The following is a 23466-nucleotide window of genomic DNA, read 5'->3' on the forward strand; positions in this document are numbered from 1 at the left end:
AGCTTCCTGTCCCGCCCTAATCGTGCCCGGCACAGAAGGCGCGGCCCGCGTCCCTCCCTATCCCGCACAGGAGCCCCTCACGGCCGCCGCCCCCGCGCCCCTCCGGGCAGCCGGCTTCGTGCCGCCCGCCGCGCATGCCCGGCCGCGCCACGCGTGCGCAGTGCGGGCGCAGGAGCCACATCTGATAGGGGGGAAAATCCGAACGGCGGCGGCTGCCGCCATATTGCGGAGCTGTCACAGTGCCTGCCGCGCTCCGCGCCCCGGCCCCGCCGCGCCTCCTGCGCCGCTGCGAGGGGGCGGCGGGGGGGGGACACACCGCCCCGCCCTGCCCCGCCAGGAGCGGGGAGCGCCGCGCCCCACGCACCCTGCCCGGGGGGCTCGTCCATCCGCTCCGCCTGGCGCCGCGGAGGGAGCGGAGCCCCAGGTGAGGTGGGGAGCGGGGGGCGCGGGCGGCTGCCGGCGGGGCCGCGGGTAGGCAGCGGGGGGGCGGGAGCGGGACCCCACCCGCAGGAGCTCTTGGTGGGCGGAGGGGCACCAGGCGACTTGTTGCAGCGGCAGGTTCGCGGCTTCGCACCGCCCGTGTGCGGAGCGCCCGCCGCCTCCGCCCGAGAGGGGGGCGCGGGTGGCGACCCCTGGCTCGCTTGGCTATGCCGGGAGCGCGCCCCGCGTGCCCGCGCAGCCCCCGTGCATTATTGATGTCCCTGGGCGGCGCGGCGCGGAGGTTACACCGGAGGAGACATGTGGCAGCCGGGTCGGGCCAACTGACTGCGGCGGTGCGGGGGAATAATAAGGAATTACTTCATAAACAAGTGCTGTGGAGCATCTGTTGCTGTCTATTGTTTTCGACAAATGTGCGTTTTTAAGAGTCCTTAAGTACTGACCGACGTAATGGGTGCAGAGGCCCTGAATGAGCCTTTGTGCATTGTTTTTTGAATGGATTAATGTGTTGTACAAGTCGTAGGCATTTGTAATTAACTTTGTCTCTTAAAGTTTAGCGCAGATAAGAGGTTTTAGTTTCAACTTGGTGGAATTTGCTTCTCTTTTGTCAGTTTTCTTAATTTGAACGTGGAAAAAAACCCCCCTCTTTGGACTCTATACCAACACAACTAATCACTTCAGTGGTAAGGTGCTATTAAGCTGTCTTTTCCAGTCTATGTAACACCCTAGACAAGTATTTCATGTTCCTCTTTTTGGTACAGGCTTTTAGAAAGATTCAGTTTTTTAAACTGAGTCTTGGGAGTGGCAGTTCTGAGTTTTAATTAATTCTGCCTTTGTGACTGGTTTGTGTCAGGCTTCAGACGTGCATCTCACTCTTGTTTTGCTTTCATCAGAGATGCCTGCCGTTGTGTTTGTGCCACAGGAGTGGTTTGGGGATACATCTGCGTGCACGGCCCCTGACGTGTTCAGAAGATTGTGGAACCGCCGTTATTGCTGTCAGCTCTGAGATAGTGCGTTGGCACCGCGCTGCCGGGCAACGTGTGCCATGAGGGAGGACGTGGGGCTGGAGCGCAGTAACATTATGGCTGCTGTGATCAAGTAGTTTTTTAATCATTAGAGATGGGACAAGTAGTAACTGTTTATTGGGTTATAAGACTTACCTCTGTTGATCTATTGATTTAGCCTGAGAGGGACTGTGAGAAAAATAAACTGCAAGTCAGTGCAATGTTCCCAGATAAGCAACATCCCAGCAAATGGCAACTGCAAGGCAGTGGCATATTTCCAAGCTTTATCCTGAAGCAGCACAGCTCTTCTATTAGGTTGGGAGACTGGAGAGCAAAAGTATAACGAACAGCTTTAGAAAATGCATGGAAAATGACGTGGTGTGACAGGTCAGGAGCTGTCCAGAGAGTTTTCCTTGAGTGCTGACTGAAAGAAAAAGTATAGTGTTTGTAGAGGTGATAGAAAGAGTTCTGGTCTGACTATTTCTGCCGTTGCAGTAGAGAGCGTCGCAACGCTTGATGGTGGTAGAACTGCCAGAAAAAAACTTTCACAGAACATTGGGTGAAGCTGTAAAGAGGGTGAGGGTATGGATCCACGTACAAGGAACAAAACTGGGGGGGGTAAGAAGTGTAGAGGTTATGACATTAGAAGGCAGTTCCTTGTAAAGAAAGTTCCTTTAACTTTTGCTAGGATAGGTATACGGCCTTTCTTCTTCAACAGTCTTGCTCTGCTTTTTGAGAAGGGGTACTTCTGTTGACAGAGGTGAAGAGGAAAGTTGTTTAAGGCATTATGTCTTTCTGTTGGATGTGCTAAGTACGTCAAAGCTGTCCTATCGCTTTGTATTGCATTAGGAGTCTGTGGGAGTAGAGGAAAGGGAGGATTTTCAAGTTTGTAAATGTAAACAAAGCTTTATACAAACTTCTGAAGAAAGTACTGATTGTTGAAAGATACTGACCCATTAAAGCAGCACTCAGTGTATCTTGCATGCTCAGCGAGTTTACTCCAGAGCTGAGGGGGGCCTAGGTGAACTCTTTCCTTTCAACACTGAAAAGCTGCATTAGTGGGCTAACTGTACCAGTAGGCTAATTTTCAGGTGTAGTTTGAATTAAATTTTTTTTTCTTTCTGCTTTAGACATTTATAAATCACTCTGTGAAATGAAACATTCAAGTCATATAGTACAAGGAAGAAGAAATATTACATTGGCCTGAAAAGGGAGTTAATAATCTTTACACTGGAACATTTCAATTTAATAGCTCTAGTTACTGTATATGGAGAATGATGTGAGTGGTCAGTTCACATTCATAAGTTTCCTTTATTTTATGGAACTAGTTCTAAGAGACTCAACAGTGTCATTCAGAAAATATGGCTTGAGATGGCATTATACCCAACATTTCAGTTATGTTGTATTTCTTTGCTAACTATATTTTTAGAGAAAGGCTTATTTTGCTTAGAAACAACAGTACTTCCATTAGTTTCCATTCTTAATTTCCGTTTTTGTTGGTGCATGGTAACATTGGCCATCCTGTCATTGTAGGACTCTTCAGAATCTTAGGGTTGTTTCAAATAGTGCAGTTGTGAGTACTTGAAGTGAAGGTTAATACTTAATAAATAGGTTAAATAAATTAAATCATATAATACTATGATAAAGTAATATATATATTAATACATTAAATACTTAATAAATAAGATTAAACTTAGTAAATATTAACTGTATGTAAACTGTATGGCATGTCTAAAATGTACCAGTTTACTAACTGGCAAAACTGCAAGCATTGCCTGAATGTTCTTTGACTGGTCTGTGTTGCTTTTAGTTGAACTACTGTGTTGGCAGCTGCCAAGTGTGCTTCTGAGGTTCTCAGGAACTCCAATACCTCACTCTTCAAAATGTGTTTTCCTATAAATAAACTGAATGTGTAATAGTTATACTAGTTATACTGCAGTTATTTTTCAGGGACAGCAAGCCTATCTTGGGTATTTCAGGGAAGGGAGGATTGGGGGAAATGGTGGTTTTAGGAAGGGAAAGATACAGTACTCAAAAAAAAGTTGATATGTAAAACTCTGCATGTGATATCTACCACTGGTCAAATCTCAATTATTACATATTAGGTATAGAATTCAGCTCTTTATTTTTCTTGGGTTTTTTTTCTCTTTTTTTTTTTTTTTTGTCTGTGAGATAAATGTCTTGTTTTAGTTCCCCCATGGTTTGCTTATATTGCAGACAACTGTGTGGGCGATCTCTGTGTCCGTCTGAAAAAGATGTATGCAGAAGTAAAGTCTGTGGCAAATGAACTGCTTTATTGGACTGCAGCAAGTGTGTCATTAGGGAGCTGTTAGTGTGAAAGATGATTGCCTTGCAGGCATTCACAGACTGCTTTGGAGTGGAGAAGTGTTTCTGTAGAAATCTGAGTTAGTCAGGTACAGTGGCCTCTAAGTTACCTATTGCTGCCTCCCCAAAGATCTAAAACCTTTAGGTACTGCAAAAAATGGAATGGTATAAGACTTTGAAAAGAGAAAGTATATTAATTTTAAATAAGTTCCTGTAAATAAATGAGTGAGTTATATTGCTGTGGCTAAAGTTCTGTGGTCTCTGCCATCTCTATTCAGGAAAACAGATGATGAACCTTTTGCTTGAGTTTAGGAGGGATGCTGCTGGAGAAACTGCTTCTGAGAGAAGGTCCTAAGCTGTCAGATAGGGACTCTACTTTTAAGTGCCGGTTCTCCACCAACCAAGCATCCTGCTCAAGCCTTCTGCCTCCTGTCCCATCCTCACCTGACCTCAGACCCATAACTGTGTGTATGAATGTTTCTTTTGAAAACAGCTGCTGCATAAATTATTTGACAGAATTTTGGCATCAAGCATTTTATGCACCATCATTTTCTGAAGAAAGCTTTCTTTGTCATCTTTAACAATTGCTTTTCTTGTTGGCTTCTGTGGCTTAACTGGAAACATGGATGATACTGATTTAAAAATCCTAACTCTCTTGTGGTGAAATGAATTGACATCACAGTTCTTTATTTCAAGAGAATTCTTGATGTTCTGGATGATTTTTTTTTTTGTCTGTTTGTGATGTGGAGCCTGCTGATACTTTGATTTTTTTTTTTTTTTTGGTCCAGAGTCCAGATTAGTGCATACACTGTTGAAGGTCTTCAGTGTTGTAGCGGTAGGAAGTCTGCAAAGTCACAACCCTGCTAATCTTGACTTGGAAGAGGCATCTTTAGGAATTGAAATGTCAAAGTGAGATGAGCCTTGATGTGTAGTAGGTCACAAGCTGGTTTCGGAATCCTGGAGGCAAAAGGAATATAATTTCTAATCCCAATTGACTGGGTTTTTTTTCCCTCTATTTGCAATGCCATTTCACATGAGCGTTACAGGTAATTAGTTGTTTCAAAGTTAAAAATTAAGTAAAACTGATGTGGTTGCATCTGCTAAATATATATTTATCTGAAATGCGTTAGTAGCAAAAGTGAACTCCCACTCCAGTAATAATAATGGAGATGCACAATATTTTGCCTGGCTGTGATTTTTGGTTTCTTTTGGCCAAATGTTTTCCTTATATGTGTGTTGTTTTTAATGTTAGCTGGTGCCAATAATTGGGACAGATAGGGTGCTTTTTGTTTTATTCAGTGCTTATTTGCTTTCAATTTTTGCACAATTTTAAGATCTGCAAACTTCTTGATTTTTATATACATATAATAGTTGCAATGTGTCTGTGTGATTTGAATGTTTTGAAATTGCACAACATTTTGCGTATGAAAGCATATACACACAGGCTGTTTTTTGCATTAGATATAAAATGGAAACAAGTTCAGCATAGTTGGCTATAAATTTATTAATTTTCTTTTTTTGTTTGTTTTAAGAAATGATAGTTGTTTTTTTCTTTACTCTACTGAAAGATACTACAGCAAGCATTTCAACAAAAATACCTGGGCTGCTATCTGTTTTGCACAGATTTTTTTTTTTTTCCTGTTGCTCATATACTGTGATAATTTCTCAGGCCCATAAGATCTGTGAATCTGTGGGGCTCACAGTGAGACTTCATTGCACAAGAGGATTCTTGCTTTTTACTGATAGCTTTGTTCTCTTGCATGCAAACACGTGTCTACCAATTGTGGTTTGATGACATAGAATTAACCTATAAAACTTTGTAGTTGTGTTTCTGATTTTAAAAATTACCCTAAGGTTTTAAAATATGTTTTCAAATAAGTAATTTATGGTTTGTTGCTAGTATTATAACAACGGCTTTGGGTAAAACCCAAAGCAAAAATTTGGGACATATTCATGGAAGAATTTGTAATGAAAAAATGTATGAGGGTAGGACAGCCATTGGAGAAAGTGATAGACATGTTCTCGAGATCTCGGTCTTGTGCCATATGCTGTCATTCCTGTCCTGGAGGCTGGACTTCCTTATCAGTCATCTTACCATACCCCTTCTTTTCAGTGCTAGTGTAACTAAAGACGCATACAAATAGTGTGCTACTTTCTATTCCTTTTGGTACTGTTGAGTTGGCACGCTTACAAAATGGTGGATGAGAATCTAATTTAGCTTTTGCATAGTTAATTAACTGAGTGTAACTCTAGGGCTTCAGTCTGCCTTCAGTTTTTCAAGCATGAACCTCTACTGTCAAAAAGGTGAACATAGGGAATACCACAGCTTGGAATCCTGCGAACTTTAGCAGATATTAGAACTAGGCTTGTTTTGTTTTTTATTACTCCCTTGAATTTTTCCAAGAAGTACATTAGGGAAAGGGGGGAGAAGAGGAGACAATCTATTCTGTGAAATGGAAACGTGCTGTTGAATTTTTATCAAAAGCCAGAGTTGTAAGCACCCGATTTTTTTATTTTTTTTGCCCTCCCTGAAAGCTTTTGTGGTTTAAAAATAAAGAGGGCAAGGAATTGAGGAAAATGTATATTCATATTTTTCAAGGATACATTTAAAAGTATCTTGGAATAGTAGTCTTACTGCTGATGTTGGGGTGTTAGAAAGATAAATTACTTGTTGGTAGAATTGCCTTGTAAAGGTTGAGGGCTTGACATGCTTCAATGGTCTCAGATTCAGGGGAAGGTTAACAAAGCTTGGGGAGAAGGATGTACCACTGATAGTGGGCACAGGGAATGCAGAATTTGCAAGCCACAAGGACATTCGGCAGAACTCCCAAGATAAGGAAGAAACTAACAAAGCCAACTCAGCAATTGTGCAGGAATCAGCTCCAACTTGGAAAAGGTAATTCTGGCAGGGGGGAGATTGCGACCAGGACTTGGGACCCACCAAGTCATGAACTCAACAGAAGAGAGTGACTGAGCGTGTGGACTAATGGGCATGAGAAGAGAGAATCATTTAACCAATAGAAGGTAGAATGCTAATCAGTAAGAGCTACGTAGCTTGAAGCCAATAAACCCTGATTCCTTTGTCTGCTGCAATATATAAATGTTGTAAAGTTTTGATGATTGTGGTGCCAGCCTTTTGTGGGTTAGCATCCAGCTCCCTGCTTTGCACAGACTGGAATAAAGAAATGGAGATACCTCATCTCGGTGTGTAAACTGGTGCTGCACATTGGGCAGTGAGCCTGCATTTGGGACATTACTGATACTGTCCAGTTCTTTAGAATATCTTCTGGAATTAAACAAAAAAAAAAGCTACTGGAATGTAATTGTGTTCATGCTAAACAAATGTAGTATTATACCTTTATAGTTGGGCTGCATTAGTTATATCATAATTAATATAGCTTAAAGATACTGTTTTAATTTTTTCAGACTGATTTCTCATTAAACAAAATTTTGCTCTGTAACTGCATTGTACCATTAGATTTCTTTTTCTGTAATCCTTAATCTTAACATTCATTTTCTTTATCAGCCAACAGCATTGATGTTTCTTAAATTCTCTTTCCATCCTTTATCTGTCTTTTCAGTCCCTCTTTTCAAACATATCTCTACAGATTAGAAAAAGAAATAAAAAATGAAGTGCTGGGGCACCTTACTTTGCTGTGCAAATGTTTCTAATATTTACTGTAATTCTGTAATTTTTTTATTGCCAAGAAGCAAGGACAATTAACTTTTTTGGTAATTTATATATAAAAATACTTCCTATTTTAATTTTTATTTATGAATGAAAGGTCATTCATACAAAAGTTTGGTTTTGATAACTGGATTATTCTTAAATGTTCTGGTTTTATCCTTTTTTTTTCTTTTAACAATTCTGAAAATTTTATTCATCTGTTGCAGCCATGGAGTTATAATAATGAAATCTCAGATTATTCTGAGTAGTATGTCTCACTCATTTTTCTTAATGTAAGTTTAATTCCAGTTTATATTATTTTTGAAGGCATTGTACCGCCTTTGATACTCTTTGCAAACCAGCAACAGGTGTGATTCATGGAAGTCATTATTGTAAATGTGTGCAAGAAGGTGTTATTACTTGCATTTATGCAAGGAGGTGACTAGCTGCTTGTTCTTTCTGAGTTAGAATGGACTTGAAAGGGAGGCAGAATGCTGTCTACCAATAGTATTGCAAGCATATTTTTTCAAGACATAGAAACTTTTTGGAACAGAACACAATAGTGAATACTTTCATTACTACGTAGACATAACTTACAGCCTTTCTGCTTAAAAAAAAGAAAGAAAAAGACTCAAGCAGAGCAGATTTTTTTCCTTTTTTTACTGTGTTGGTGTACTTGCATTTCTTTTCATTTGGGGAAAAATGACTGTATAATTCCTTCGCTTAGAAAAATGGGGTGATTTTACAGACATGAAATACAGTTTTGATGCTTTAAAATTGTTAGGTTTTTTCTTTTTCTTCATGATGTTTCAAACTTTTTACTTCGTTGTAAATAGTGTTAGAGGTTTTTAATAGTAGATGATGTTTGATAAAAAAAGTTTTAAAAATAATTTCTAGCACTTGAGGAACTGTTGCACATTAGTGCATTAATGCTCTACAGAAAATAAAAAGGATGTTACTGCTTGGAGACCTGTAGATTCTGGTACTGGCTAATTTAGTAGCTTTTTATTTGTCATCTTCTGAAAAGTGTATTTTGTACATGTAGAGCACTTTTTTTACTTGTTTTGGAATGTGTACTGTTTGCTGTGATATACATGAACTCAGTTTTGATTAATTTAAAAACATCTCCCTTAATTTGTTTTTGACAGAAGGGGACAAAGAGTTTGTAGAAGATTTAAGCGGACAGGAGACTACAGAAAACAAGAAAAATGCCGAAACCAGTAAGTAGCTGTTTTTTACCCATCTAAAATCTAAGAGGGTTTTCACATTTCAGAGTGGTGATCTTATAACAGGTTTTTTTGTTGTTTTGACTCTGCTCTTTCTAGATTTCATAAGATCTGATAATGCGCAATTGAAGTTGAGATAGTTTAGTACCAACATGTGGAAAAAAGATAAAGAGAGCTTTGTAGTGCAAGTTTGCAGGGAACACACCTAGAAATGGGAGCAGTACTTGGAACCCATTTGGCTGACAGGAGGAATGACTTTTCAGGAATTGTTAACTTTGAGATGAGCTACCATACAGCGGTTAATGGAAGCATAATTTAAACCTGACTCAGTGTCTGTGAGAATCAGTGGAAGGATTTGCTGCAGGATTTGGTAGGGGAAGACAGAACATGTGTGAAGTGTCTGCACTAAGTTAGATTTAGTTTTACCATGGTAGGGGGGATCACATAGAAAGTAAGTTTTGAAGGGAGGAAATAAGCAATGTTTGTGGTCCCCTATTCCTGTCACTTCAACTGAGATAAGGGTTCATCAGCTTTCTGTCCAGGGGGAAAAAAATCTCCAACTTCTGTTTTGGTAATAATTCTAGAAGTCTTTGAAGAGATAATTATTCAGCAGTTTGATTCTTTTTCTGTCAGTGTAATACTGGTTGCTTAGGATTTCATCTGCCATGTGTTAAATGAGTTTTGGTTGTCTCTTCCTCTTCTGTGCAGTGAGCAAAACATTCAGGAAGGGAACTGAATTGTCAGATTATTTCTACTCAACTCAGTTTATGTAATAGCCTTCAGGCTTTCTTTTGTTTACTGATGTTTTATTCTGGTAGTAGATTGGGAGCAGGCAGATCTTTTACTAGAATAAATGTGTCTATGTGCACGTGTTTACCACATATACATAGATGTATAAAAGATATTTACTATTAATCAGAAATTACCTATGTTAATAGTCTGTATTGCATTACTTGCCATTATTTGGAACTGGTACAGCTTGATGGATAACGTGAACATGGGACTGTCCAAGGGCTAGAAGTTCTGTTCTGAGCTTTGTGGTTGGTCTGCTGACCAACTGGTCATACTTGTTGTTTCTGTAATTTCTTCCTTTCCCCACAATGGATGAGGGACAATATCTTAGCACTTGCTGAAGTTGCCCACTTCGTACAGAAGGCTGCACTATAAAGGGCAGGAAAATGAATTAGCAGCATACTGTTTTCTGATCTGTTTGAGTGCTGGCTATGAGAATTGAGTAGTGCCTTTGATGGAGCTTCTCAGCTGGAAAACTGTGTTTTAAGAACGAGACAAAAAGTCACTGTGAGCTCATGTGATTTCTGAGGCCTTCAGCTCCATGCAGCTATAGAGCCATGAAGTCACAGAAGTGATGACTAGAAAAAAAAAAGCCTGAATGAGGTAACTTCTTTTTAAATTCTAGGATTGGAACCGTGAAATTTGGGCAGGCAGGGTTCTCTCTGTTTTAAGGACCAGAGAAAATTGAAGGAAATAGAGTTTTAGGGTTGTTCACAAGGAAAGCAATATCCTTAGAACTGAGATTGCAGGGGTGTTGAAAGAGCACACAATTCACCCTAATAATGAAAATTACCAGATCTTGGGAAAGAAGCTGGACTCATGCCAAAGATAATTTTTTTCTTTTATGAGGGACTTTTTATGAAGAGTTCTCATATATCTTTTGACGATGTACGTGCATGTGAGATCTTAGAAGGAAGCCAAGTGAAAGGAGCCATTAAAAATGAAAATAAATTGATTACATTTCTCAGTGTCTTTCTGTAAACTGCGGGTTGCTGTAGTTATAATTGGTAATCAGTGAATGAAGAGGTAGCACACATGCCAAAGGTTAAGTGATTTTTACCTATAAAAATCAAACCTCAGATTTTGTTCTCATTGCATCTTAAATGGTAGATGCTTTAGAGCTCTCTCCCTTCCCTTTTTTTTATTGGGTTTTTTTTTGGCCTTCTTTGGAGACTGTAAGAGCCTAGTCATTGATTATGTTTAAGGAATCTGACATTGTTCTTTGAAGAGTTCTTGCTGTTCTGCTTGGATTTGATAGTACTGGACTGTAGAAGGTCTCCTGCTGTGGATATTTTACTGTAGCTCTTGGGAGTTGTCTTTACAGACAATCCACAATAACCAAATGTACTTCTAGTCAGGAAACTATTTTTGCTTTAACTCCTCGTTGTTTATTTTTGGGAGCTGTTGCAAGAAGACTGTCAGTGTTCTGTAGGTTTATTGTTGAAAATCTTTTAACCTGAAAACTAATGAAATAATAATGGGTAAGAATTAAGAAAACCCGGTTAACATAACTGGTGAGATTTTTGACAGTGTTATTTTATCTCTTTTCTGTATTACTATGACCTATTTAGATTTTCTTTTTTCAGGTTCTGTTCTAATGATCCAATTGATAGTTTTCAGAAAAGTCTAGTAGTCTTGTAACCTGTGCAGTAAATTCTCCCTATGTTTTTGGAATTATTATTTTTTTGTTTGTTATGCAAATAACAAATAATTAAGCCATAGATCAGTTTAAATGAAATCAGTACACACTAAATCACAGAAAAACCAATAAAATAGATGTTGGTTTCACTTTTTTTGCTTTCATGTTGAAAAGTTATGTAGTATTCCAAACAAAATTAGGTAAATGAAGACCAGTAAAAGGTCTTGACAAATTTGAATTTTATAGCAGAAATCTTTAATTTTTCCTAGAAGTCTCAGTCTGAAGTAAGTTTCATGCCACTGTGAATGATACTATATATGGTAGTATAAGGTCATTGTTCTTATGTTTTTGGGATTTTTTCTCTCAGAGGCTAGTAGGTTAAATAGCTTGAGTGAAAAGGCTGTTTTGCAAGGGTAAAAGTGACTTTAATATATTGTCCTGAGTTATTAAGGTAATGTGTCTGAAAAATATACATTATTGAAACATTTTCTTATTTGACTGCTTCATAGAAAAGTCTGTTTGTTCGCTTTGGCTGTGTTTGTAACAAAGTGACTTTCCAGCTTTTCAAGCTGTTTACTCAGCATATCCTCTACTTTTAAGACCAAATAGTTCTGAGACTTAATATTCTCAGTTCTACCCAGCAGTGTGAAATTGTTTCATTTAGCATCTGTTGTGATCCATCTAAAAAAATTGGTGACTTCTTTGTTTAATTAGGTCTTTGCAGCTGTAATCAAAATTTGAGCTGTTATAGGTCTGTTCTCTGTGTGCTTAGTTCTCTGCATGCTGAAGAACAGAATATTTGTTGACTGTTGTTTTCAGTGCTTTTTTCCTAAAAGAAGAGATAGAAAATGTTTTTCGGCTGTATGCCATTCTCACAGATCTTCACCGAAAATAGAAACATAGAAGCTAAAATTAGACATCATGGGTTACATAACTGTTAATCATTTCATAGGCTGAGAAGATTATGTTTAATTGACTGAAATATTAGTTGCATTTATATGGTGTAAGAGGAGTTAAATTATTGTCTGGTTTTGGTGGCAGTTTGCAGCACTTTGTACAAGAATGCAAGGCATGAAAGAGAAAGCATTACACTAGGGAGTCAGAGGCAGATGTCAAAGTTACTAAGATTAAAAAGGATTCCTTTTTAGACTTATTCAACATTCTACAATATTGTGTATTCAGAAGGCATAAATATCAGAATCTGGAATAAGATAGGGGTTTAAAATTTGAATTAATAATTACAAGATTGAGTTGATTTCTGTAAAATGGTTGAAATAGTATATAAATTAATTTTTTTACAAGAGTGGCGTTTTACAGGAAAATCTTTGAGACCGTGTAGTGCAGTATTTGAATTATGGTTTGAATATATGATTTATTTCTGTAGCATAAATAGACAACTGATGTCAGCTTGGAGGACTGCTTGCTTTTGATTTGTCTATTAGTAAAATCTGTTTGTCATTATTTTATAGCCTTCTGTTCCTAATGTTGTTTAATCCTTATCTTTTTACCTTATCTTCATAAAGTTTTTTATTTCATCTCCTCCTATGTCTGCTTTGAGGTTGGTATGGAGAGCACGCTGTGTATATTTGTGCAGTGTGTAAAGCAGTGGGACTAATAAACTGCTACTCCTTAACGCAAATAATTTAATATGCAAACTGGAGATAGTAATTGGCTGAACTAGTGAGAGGAAACTCTTTGAACAAATTTTTTTTGCTGTATGCGGTTTTCTTATGAATATTAATTGGACTGGTTTCTGTGGCTTTTACATATGACTAATTTATATTGCATTTATTAAACAAAAGCAAAACCCTTGGAAACATTTTTTATGTTATTTTAAGCGGCTTTCTTACTAAATATTGGTACCTACTCAGTTTTGGGCTTTCTGATGAAAGCTGAAGTGCCATGACTATTATCTGCAATCTATGGCTGAAGTACAGTAATAGAAAGTATTAGATTATTGAGCTAATAGTCAGTTTTTGTGCATGTTCCATGTACTGGGTCTGTGTTTGAGGAGAGGTTTAAAGGTTAGTGTGGTGATGGTATAAAATCCCATTAAATTATAGAGGGTTAGTTAGGTACTACAAGGAAGAGTAATAATATTTTTTCAAGTCCTTAAAAGTGAAAGAATATAAAAACCCCATAATTCCCATATGAAATGCATGCTTTTATTAAGTGTAAATGGATGTTTGTTGTTCCAGATATGTTCATTGACTATACTCTTTATTGGTTTTGATAAATTACTTAATTTGCTGTAGATTGGTTTTTTTATGAATACTATTTTATGAGCTGTGGCAAATGTCTTCATAACCCATTAGGAACATTTGTTGTCAGAATATCAGTTGTTCCTTTCCCAGAGAATCATCTGTACATAGTTATGTATATGTTCTTCCTTTCCTTTGGCAGTGTTAAATCATTCTGAAGCAAGTGTGGTAAAATAAAGGTAAACTCAGAGTGGTAGTTCTGATGCCGAGGACCTGAATAAGCTTGAGAAGTGGGCCAGTGTGAACTTTAAGGTTCAGTAAGACCAAGTGCAAAGTGCTGTACCTGGGTTGGGGTGACCCCTGGTATGAATACAGGCTGGAGGATGAAGGGATTGAGAGCAGCCCTGGTGAGAAGCACTTGGGGATGCTGGTGCAGTTGCAGCCCAGAAAGCCAGTTTTATCCTGGGCTGCAGCAAAAGCAGTACGGCCAGAAGGTCAAGGGAGGGGATTTTGCTCCTCTACTCTGCTGTGGTGAGACCCCATCTGGAGTGCTGTGTGCAGCTTTGGGGTTCCCAGCACAAGAAAGACATGGTGCTGTTAAAGTAGGTCCAGAGGACGATCACAAAAATGGTTGTTGTAATGGAGCACCTCTCCTATGAGGAAAGGCTGAGAGTTAGGGTTGTTCAACCTGGAGAAAAGAAGCCTGCAGGGAGACCTTATTGTGGCCTTTCAGTACTTAAAGGGGGCTTATAAGAAAGGTGGGGACAAACTTTTTAGCAGGGCCTGTTGCAATAGGACAAGGGTAGTGGTTTTAAACTTAAAGGATGTATATTCAGACTAGATACAAGGGAGAAATTTTTCATGATGGGGGAGGTGAAACACTGGAGCAGTTGCCCAGAGAGGTGGCAGATGCCCCATCCCTGAAAACATTAAAGATCAGGTTGGATGGGGCTCTGAGCAAGCTGATGCAGTTGAAGATATTGCTGCTCATTGCAGAGGGGTTGAACTAGATGGCCTTTAAAGGTCCCTTCCAACCCAAGCTATTCTGTGATTCTGTAGGGTAAAGAAGAGAACTGTCACAATCTGTTAAAAAGATGTGCGATCCTGGTGAGAGCAAGTTTGAAAAGCAGGAGTTGAGTGGATCTCGTGGTATGAGTAGTGGTAGCCTTCCAATGCTTGCTACAGGAAACCTTTACACATACCCTTGTCACCAAGAGCTTCTTCCGGTTCCTGTGTTTGTGGTAAAGTTGGTTCAGATTAGTGCCTGTCTTCATAACTTGTGGTTCAGATAATTTCCCCCTGTCACCAATGTCACATAAAGAGAATTGCTTCCAAGTAGCTGGGTACCAACAGCAGGTTATATGGGTGACAATCCATTGCTTCCTAGGTCTTCTTTCTCTTGCCTGTGTTTTCTCAATTCCCTGCCTTATTTCTAATGTGGAAACTCCCCCCATGACTCTTGTTAATGTAGTTCATTAGCTTTATTTTACAGACATGCAACTGACTAGAGATTTGATTTTTGTTGAGAGGGTGCTGTGTGATCAAGGTTTGAATTAGATAAGTAAACCCTTGGGGCTCAGTCACAGGTTTTGACAAAAGTAACCTTCTTATTTTCCATGCCCAGAAATAACTGAGACTGTGAAACAATGTTACAAGGTTGTAAAACCGTGGTATTTGTATGCCAAAAATCTAAGTCAGTCCAAATGCCTTCAGAAGGAAAACGATCAAGTGTAATGTTAAATTTCTCTCTTCTTAAATAATTCATATCACATTTTAATATTGCCATCGTTTAATTTGTCTTTCTTATTAGAACTAAATATTAATTATTAAATTAATTGTTAATTATTGTTAATTACCAATTTATTAAATATTGATTAGGTGATCTGTTAATTGGAAGTTCAAAGAAAAACAGAATTGCTAAAGACTTAAGTAGTACTGTAATGTGTGTAAGTGGCCAGGTAGTCCTAATGTATATTGTACCTATTGCAGGTGCAGAAGCTGTGTACTCTTAGAGCACTCAGATTTTTTGAGGCAGTAACATCCAGAAGTGAACAGAATCTACAGAGTTTGCCTCTGTATTACATCTATTATTTTATTGTTTGAGTATTTTAGTTCTTGTGATGGATAAACTCTCAGGCAGTAATTCCTGCATTTGTAGAAGATGACACTTGTTATAAGGATATTTATATAAGAAGTTTCTGCTGCCTGCTGCTGCAATTAGTTGAACTTGCTGTGCTTTGTAGATCTCCTGTGATGCTTCTTATTTTGGCAATGGTGCTGTTATATAACAGGGCTCTTTGGCATTTAGTAAAGTTACTTTTTGGCCTTATTCTTTGTAACTTGCTTACTTGCAGCTGCCCTGAAACAGCCTTAATTTTTTTAATTGAAAAACTGATTTACAAAAATTAAATTCTTGTAATTAAGGGGCAGTCCCTCACACTGAAAATAGTGCAACTGGCAGTGAGTTAGACCTGCCATTTAAAATGAGTTATTCTGTTCTGTAAGGGTTTTTTTTTCTGCTCTTGAAATGGGCAGAGTGAAGCAATCTAGAAAAAACTTCTCTTTTTCCCTCTTCCTGACGCACAACCTCTAATTTTTTTTGGCAATAAAACTTTACTATCATTTACTCCAAAGCCTTCAACTCTTCTTCCTTATCCATATTTGCACACACAGAAAAGTTTGCTAAACCCTTTCTATCGTCCTTGTTTGCAGGTCTATAACCTAGAGGTCCCCAGACTCCTGCTACCCTTGTCTTGTGTATCCCCCTCATGCCTAAAGTTGTTTACCTTGACACTAAAGGAAGGAGTTAACAAGCTTAATCTGTTTCATGAGGACAAACTGTTATCCAGTTTTCTTTTTTACACCTTAGGTCTCCCTTTCATGTTCTGTCTTGTCTTCTTTTCCCCACACTCACTTCTCAAAGTATTCCACCTGGTGGCAAAATTAGGGAAATAGTTAATGGAAATGGTTCACATGTGCATAGATCAAGTACTGTAAGAACTGGTAATACAAGTCCTAATTTATTCCAGTTCCCTTTTTTACAGTAGTGAGAAATGAGAATATATCTGTGTGCCTTATTTAAGTTTCACAAGTTTGGTGTTTTTGCATTTATAGCGAAGTATATTTGACCTCTAACACTTTACTTTATATTGCTATGCACTAAAGATAAATAAAATGTGATACTCTGACAGTAGGCACAGAGGACCATTCTAACACTGATAAGACAGTACTGTGTATTTAGTACTTTGTTCTATTTCATGAAAATTCTCACTTCTGTGTATGCCAGTTGCAGAGAAATTGAAACAGACTGTTGTGCTTCCAAGTAAGGTAGGCTTCCAGGTATCTCCTGCAATATTTGACTTCTTGTTTTATAGCAAATAAAAACAGTGATTGTCAGGAGTCCTCTGGAAAACGTTCCTCCCTTTCAGGAGAAGGAAGCAGTTCATTGAATGGTGGTGTTTCTTCAGTCTTGTAGTAAGGGAAAGGAAGTGGATCAATATTAAGGGGAGTTAACTTCTGTAGTTTGTCTACAGGTGAAAACTTTGCTATTACTCTGTCCTGAGGTGTGAAAGCTCTAGTCCTATATACTTTAACACTGCCGAACTGCTTAATTTTAGAAATGGCAAGTGGGAGGCTGCTTGTCTTTTTTATTATTGCCAGGAATAAATACCTTAAAATGATATGTATATTACTAGAAACTGTTGCACACATTTGGGAAGCCCTCTGAACGGTAATGCCCAGTAGCTGTATGTCCCAACATTCTTCAGGTGTTCAGTAATGTCAGCTATCCCATTAAATTAATTTTGAACTTTGTTCTCTCGTTTGACCTTCAAACCTAGTGGTAAATACTATCTTGAGTATGCTTTTATAGTAAATAAAAGATGAGATTTTTTTCAGATTAAAATTTTCTGTTTCTCTAACTGCTGTGTTCTGTGTGTTCACAAGACCATTAAAATTGTTGAATTTACTTACCATATGTTGTTTCTTACAGGCTTATCGCAGGATATAGAAGCATTACACTGTGACAGTGTTATTTAAATGTTTCCTTATTTTCTGTAGGTCAATGTCAGAGTAACAACAATGGATGCAGAGTTGGAATTTGCCATCCAGCCCAATACAACAGGCAAGCAGCTCTTTGATCAGGTAACTTGTCTCTGTGTATAAATGAGTACAAACACATAAAAGTATTGTGTGTATTGAGGCATAGTTTGAAAAAGCAAAAGCGTTCCCACGTACAGATTATGTTTTTCTTATGTTATCTAGGCTGTGCTCTGAGTTAGTGTGAATTTCCTCATTACTTCTCATGAAATGTATTGAATTCAAAGACAACTCTGTAAATAGGTTACCAGTGAGGCTTCAGCTGAATCATGTATAGAACTGTTTTGAAATTAATAGTATTTCTTATGTTTAATAATATTATAGTTGCTACTGCAATATAGTTGTTAGAATTACATATATTAGAAATTTGAATGTAACAGTAAGTTCATTAATGAAAGCTAACTTTTTTTTCCCCAACAATGGAAGCTGTAGATTGTTTTTCACTTTTCAAATGTTAGAACTAAATAATGTTGTCCTATGAACCAGTTTGAAATTTCAGTTAAAAAAAAAAAGGAAAAAAACAATAAGGCAAAATAATGACATTAATTTGCTTATAAATTACAGATTTATCAGATCTGCACATTCTGACTTGATGGTGTCTCTGTTGTACATCAGTCAGAATGAATGATTTCTTAAAACAGGATTGTTCTTGCACTCATGTGATACTAGCCATCAGAATCTTGAAGCAATTTTTTGATCTAGGTTGTGAAGTGTTATAGGAAACATTAAGAATAGAAGCTTGTCAGCGTGTTGTTTTGTTTCCCCAATATACCAATAAATATGTTTTGTTTAAAAAATGCAGAAATATCTGAAATTACTCTTCAAAACCAGTTCAACTAGATGAATAGTTATGTCTCATAGAACTGTTGTTTCTGTCTACTCCGTTTTTGATGCTTGAAGTATGTACTGATGAGTACTAAGAGAAAGTGACACATTGAAAGAGTTCTTTAAGAGCATTTAAACTTTTAGTTGACCTTTTAGAGTCGATAGAATGTCTAAGTATATAACTTGAAAACAGGAGAATGTTTACTGTATGTAGCACTGAACTTTTTCTTTTAGATGAATGAAATTTCATCTGCAATTTTCGTTTGAAATGACTGTCTGACTCTTATATTGCCTATCCCTTTCTCTAACATCAGTGGTAGTATGTCTTCAGCCTCTACATAGGAATAGACTTCATGATTCTTACAAAGAATTCTTGGAAAAAAAGGAGCTGTCTTGCTTTTTGTCTAAGCAACATCACTATCGAATAAAAATATGGTATTCTGTGATATAGAAGGCTCAAGCTGTTCCTTGTCTTCTGCCAACCTTTGCTATCTTCTGCCATGCAGTATTGGGTGGGGTGACATTCTACTGTTTAAAATCTTGTGTCCAGGTAATCAGGTTCATCCAAATTGAGGCATTGGGAACAAAGATACAGCTCTGAATTTGTTTTCATGGTCTCTTCTTTGTTCCTCAGTTCATTGTGTGGTGTTTGACATCTCACTGGCTCTTACCCATGGAAGTTTAAATTGAAAAAATGTCAGGTCAAGAAAAAACAATCAGCACAGTTGTATGTGAGGAGAGAAGCATTTTCAGCTTGATCTTAAATTCATGTGTGAGTTCTACAGAGTAACATCAAGAGCTGAACTGTATTACAAAACTGTCATGAAATTTTCAGACAAAAGTTATCCTGTTTCTCTGTAGAAAGAGAATTTAATAGCACTGTTATTGAAAGGATTGGCTTATGCAGAAGTGGTGAACATGACAGCAGACTTGTTGATTATTGATTGCAGAAAATAACCTCTCTATGAATTTAGCTGCTATTTAGTGCTCCTCTACGTTTTTGGTGAACAATTTGTCCTTTTTTCAGTCAGTGTTCTTTTAAGCTTTTAATTGGTATTTTCTGGAGTTGTTGATTTGTTTCCCATTCCATGTGTGTGCATCATCTGCTAGCAGACAAGAATGCAGCGTTTAACATCTGTGGCTTTCTCTTTTCCATTTGCAAACTCAGCAAACTTTTTATTTATTGCACAAACTTTTTCATTACTATTATTACCTGCATTTCAGAAGGTGTTTTAACATATTTATTATTGGTCTGTCTATCCTGTCAGCAGTCAGAATAGGCAAGAGAGGATCTGTCCTCCTGTAGTCAACCAGTTAAGCATCTATAACTTTCCTAAGAGAGGAAGAACCCTGTGGTGGATGTGTTTCCACACACTGGTGGTATTGCTGGGGTTGTTGTGTTGTGTTAGCACTGGGCATTAGTAACTCTGGTTTACTGTAGTTGCCATTCAGAAAGAATGGGAGGGTTTTCTCTTTTATTTTGAATTATACCCCGCTGTCATTTCCAGATGTTTCAGAAGCCTTCCTTACAGCCTTTTGGAAGGTGACTGAATGAAATCCTTGTTAGGTTGTCTTTGTGTATAATTTGATTTGCCAAAATGTATATTGTTCTGGTTGCTTTTCTTCAAGAAGTTTTTTTTGCCTGTTAATAGTCAGGTTGTAGTTTGTGATGGTAGATAAATCCGTTTTACAGATGTGATGAAGACTTGCATCTTCAGCTACTTAATAAAATGTTTGAGCAAGAATCAAACTGCTAAGTTTCTCATTCTGTACTTATTGTATCATGCTACTGCAGTGCATAAGCACATATATTAGCTTGGTACAAAGTTTCAGAAAGTTTTTCTTTTTCCTTTGGCCTGAGAGGCAGTGTAGGCATTGCTTTTTCCTTATTTGTGGAGTCTGAAGTAAAACAGGCTAATATGTAAGCTGTTTTTAGTGTTGATTTGCAAGCATGTGTAACTCTGCACTGCTGTATCCAAGTTGCCTGTATATAAATAATAAGCAGTGTGCATCTCAGTGAAGGGCCATAGTTAGTGGGTGAGAGCAAAATGTTTTGACGTGAGCATAAGCACGTCTCCTTATGCCTTATGGGCAGAGCTGTTGAGCATCTGCAGCTCTTTGCAGCTCAGAGAGCTGATAAGGTACAGAGGCTCAACTTGGACAGCTGCAAAGTAAAGAGGCATTCTCAGTCATCTGATAAAGCCATAAGTAGTTTGATCAACATTATGTAGGAGATCTGTGTCAAAAGAAGCAGCAGGTCTGAAATTTCAGTGTTGGGACACCGAATTTAACCTATGTTACTAGGACCCATAGTTACTATGTTACTAGTAACATACACTTATTCTTAATGTTTATGTCCTAAAGCAAATGATGTAAAGGAAATAACTGTGCTCACTAAACACATCAATCAGGTTGGATCCAAGAACATTGTCCACTTTGTGCTTTGGAGCTTGATGGTGAAAGGGTAGAGGAGGAAAAAAGGTGCACAGTTGAGTGATTGTTAAGTGATAATGCAAATATGCAAGGCAGCTGAAGTAAGTTTGCACAGCTATCTTATGACATTTTCTAATTTTCAAATCTTAATTTTGCAACCCGATAGTACTGCTTTAAAATGGAGGAGGATCTATGTGTAAAATTCTATTTACTTCACATGCATCTGAATGCTTCCATAAAACAGCTTTCAGTAAAGCAGCTTGCCAGCATGGTCCAACCTGAGATCATACTGCCATACGGGATCTTTTGGAGCCAGTTTGCAGTCATTTCGTAATCTTTGCTGGACCTTTCTGATTAATTGCTTATTGAATCCATATATGCTTTTGCTATGCAAGAATTGTAAAATAGTTCCATGGTTTTATTGCACTCTGTAGTAAAAGTGCTTCTTTTTGTTTGCTTTGAGCCTGCAATGTCATGATTTCTGTTGATTCTCTTAATTCTTATATTATGAAAAATAATGAATAATTATTCTCTATTTGCCTTCTACATGCCATGCAAGTTTTATAGATCTGTATCATATTTTTCCTTTCCTTGTTTCTCTGTCAGGAGCCCTAGTTCTCATCTTAGCTATGCAGAAAATGTTCCAAGTCACTGATCATTCTTTTCAACACTTCTGAAACATTTCCAGCATCCTTTTTTTAAGTTGATGTGACCGTCAACTTATGTAGTATTAGAGATTTGGGAATACCATACACATGTATAGTAATGTAACAGCTTTATTGCCCTTTTACTTTACAACTAGAGCTTTGTTCACATAATTTAAATTGTTGTTTTTTATATACAGTATTTTGTTTTTATTAAATACCATCTTTTATTGAGGTTTGTGTTTTTATGGTTCATTCACAGATCTTTACGGAAAGTTTTCTACAGCAGATTTTGTCACATCAGTTTCATCCTTTTTAGAAGTCCTGTGGGACTTCAGTAGTGGTTATACTACAAGTCTGTTATGAAAACAGTTAGGGATTTGTTTTTTAGGTTTTTTTTTCTTTCTTTTTACCTATTGTATCCATAACACAATCTTCCCTCTGTTCAAGGACAATTTTGTTTCTTTAGTAGCTTTTGGTGATAAACGTGATCAGAAATCGTATAGGAAAGTCATGTATGGTTTATTAGCTGGATCATCCTTATGCCTTTTATCAATAACTCTCTTAGAAGGTTGTAAAAATATTTGAAGGAGCCGATTCATCTTCGTACCTTATACTTGTCCACAAATGTTATTCTTAATTGTCAATTTTCCTGTCATCTTCTGTAAGTGGACTTACTTTTCCATAGGTTTGCAGATCACTTCCCAGATGTGCTTTCCAATCTCAGGGTCCTGTTTACTAACTTCTGTTCCTCAGGTGCTGCACGCTCCACTTGATAGTTTTGAAACACAGTGTTTGCATTTATGTAGAGCTCTGGGGTTCCATGAACCTGATGTTTTGCTACTATTTTATCTTTTTTTTTCTTCTTGTAAGGTTTGATTACATTTCGGTTTGAGATTTGTTTATGCAGGTTAATTACCATTAAAAATTGTAGTGATTACTGATGATTATAGCTCATTTATCTTTAGGTGGTGAAAACTGTTGGTCTTCGTGAAGTCTGGTTTTTTGGGCTACAGTATGTGGACAGCAAAGGCTACTCAACTTGGCTGAAGCTAAATAAAAAGGTAACAATTCCCTAATATTGAGCGATGTGTACAGTTTGAAATATACTTTACAAGGTTTGCTGCTTTAATGCTGTAGGTGAGATATATCTGACTTCAAATTTAGTAGAAAAATTGCTTTTCATTTGCTTTAAATGACAAAATACAGTGTTAAATTTGATTAGTGATAAAAGAATATGCAAAGCTGCATCAGTATTTAATTTGAGAAGGAGATAGTTTTCAGTATTTACAGTACCATGGTGATGCATGCATTAGGAAAACTGATTCATATGGTTGTCTTGTTCTCATTTAGCAAAACAGAATAAATGTTTTACAGTTTGGGCGTGTGTACCAGAACAATTTGGGCTTCAGGAATTTGTATGTGTATAGATCTTTTAAACAAGGCACGAACAGCAGGCTTCTAAACTTTAGGTATCTAATAGGTAGATGGTAGGATAACTTTTGTTTTGTTTGTTTTTTTTTTCCAAACAGCATTGAGCACATTGTATCTCTTAGCTATTGGGAACCAGATCATTTTACTTTAAACTGTATTTGTGAATTTGAATGGTCACATCTTTGAAAGACCACATCTGATCTCTTCACAAAAATCATATTTATAAAGCTTATCAATTCTAGAAAAATAACGTGATTAAAGGAATTATGTTTTTTTCACAGGAACAAAGCACATGTATTTAGTTTGATAGTTCAAAGACTTTTAAAAGAATGCAACTTTACACTGACATCGACGAAATGTGCTGTAGTTCTTCCTAAAGAAATGTTGTTAGACCCTAATTTTTTACTTCCTGAAAATCATCCATGGATATAGTTTTTATTTTTTTAATGTCTATTACAGCTTCTTTTTTTCCAGATCTTTATTGTGATAAATACAGCTTTCACACAAGCCTACAAAAAAAAATCTGTTAAACAGCCTTTTATTTCAACAGCCTAGTATTTCAAGATTGCCTAGTTTATCCAAATTGGTGTACTTGATTGTTCCATGTGAACCTTTAGTGAGTTCCACAGTGGGCTTGCTAGGAAGCACTGTGTTTCAGTTTAGAGTAGCTAAAGAGTTCAGTACTAGATAATAATATTTAATATACCTTTTAGTGCTCTTTTTATTTTTTTATGTATTCC

The 23466-nt window shown here is 37.5% G+C and overlaps 1 protein-coding gene across 4 annotated transcripts in view; it reads left to right on the forward strand.

The window, feature by feature from the left end:
• Positions 1-286: 286 nt before the first annotated feature.
• The window catches only part of RDX (radixin), a 45153-nt gene continuing 21973 nt past the window's right edge, over positions 287-23466 (forward strand). For 2 of the 4 annotated variants that reach the window (XM_027677254.1, XM_027677256.1), the window contains exons 1-4: positions 288-424; positions 8583-8654; positions 17352-17435; positions 22261-22356. In XM_027677254.1, coding sequence (XP_027533055.1) covers positions 8643-8654; positions 17352-17435; positions 22261-22356 — 192 coding nt within the window. In that variant the 5' untranslated portion in view covers positions 288-424; positions 8583-8642. Of the gene's footprint in view, positions 425-8582; positions 8655-17351; positions 17436-22260; positions 22357-23466 lie in introns of those variants that run through there. The other 2 variants (XM_027677253.1, XM_027677257.1) reach the window with 2 other exon arrangements.

This window comes from Neopelma chrysocephalum, unplaced genomic scaffold (genome assembly GCF_003984885.1).
Source record: "Neopelma chrysocephalum unplaced genomic scaffold, ASM398488v2 Primary Assembly neopelma1_43, whole genome shotgun sequence".
Lineage (NCBI taxonomy): Eukaryota > Metazoa > Chordata > Aves > Passeriformes > Pipridae > Neopelma > Neopelma chrysocephalum.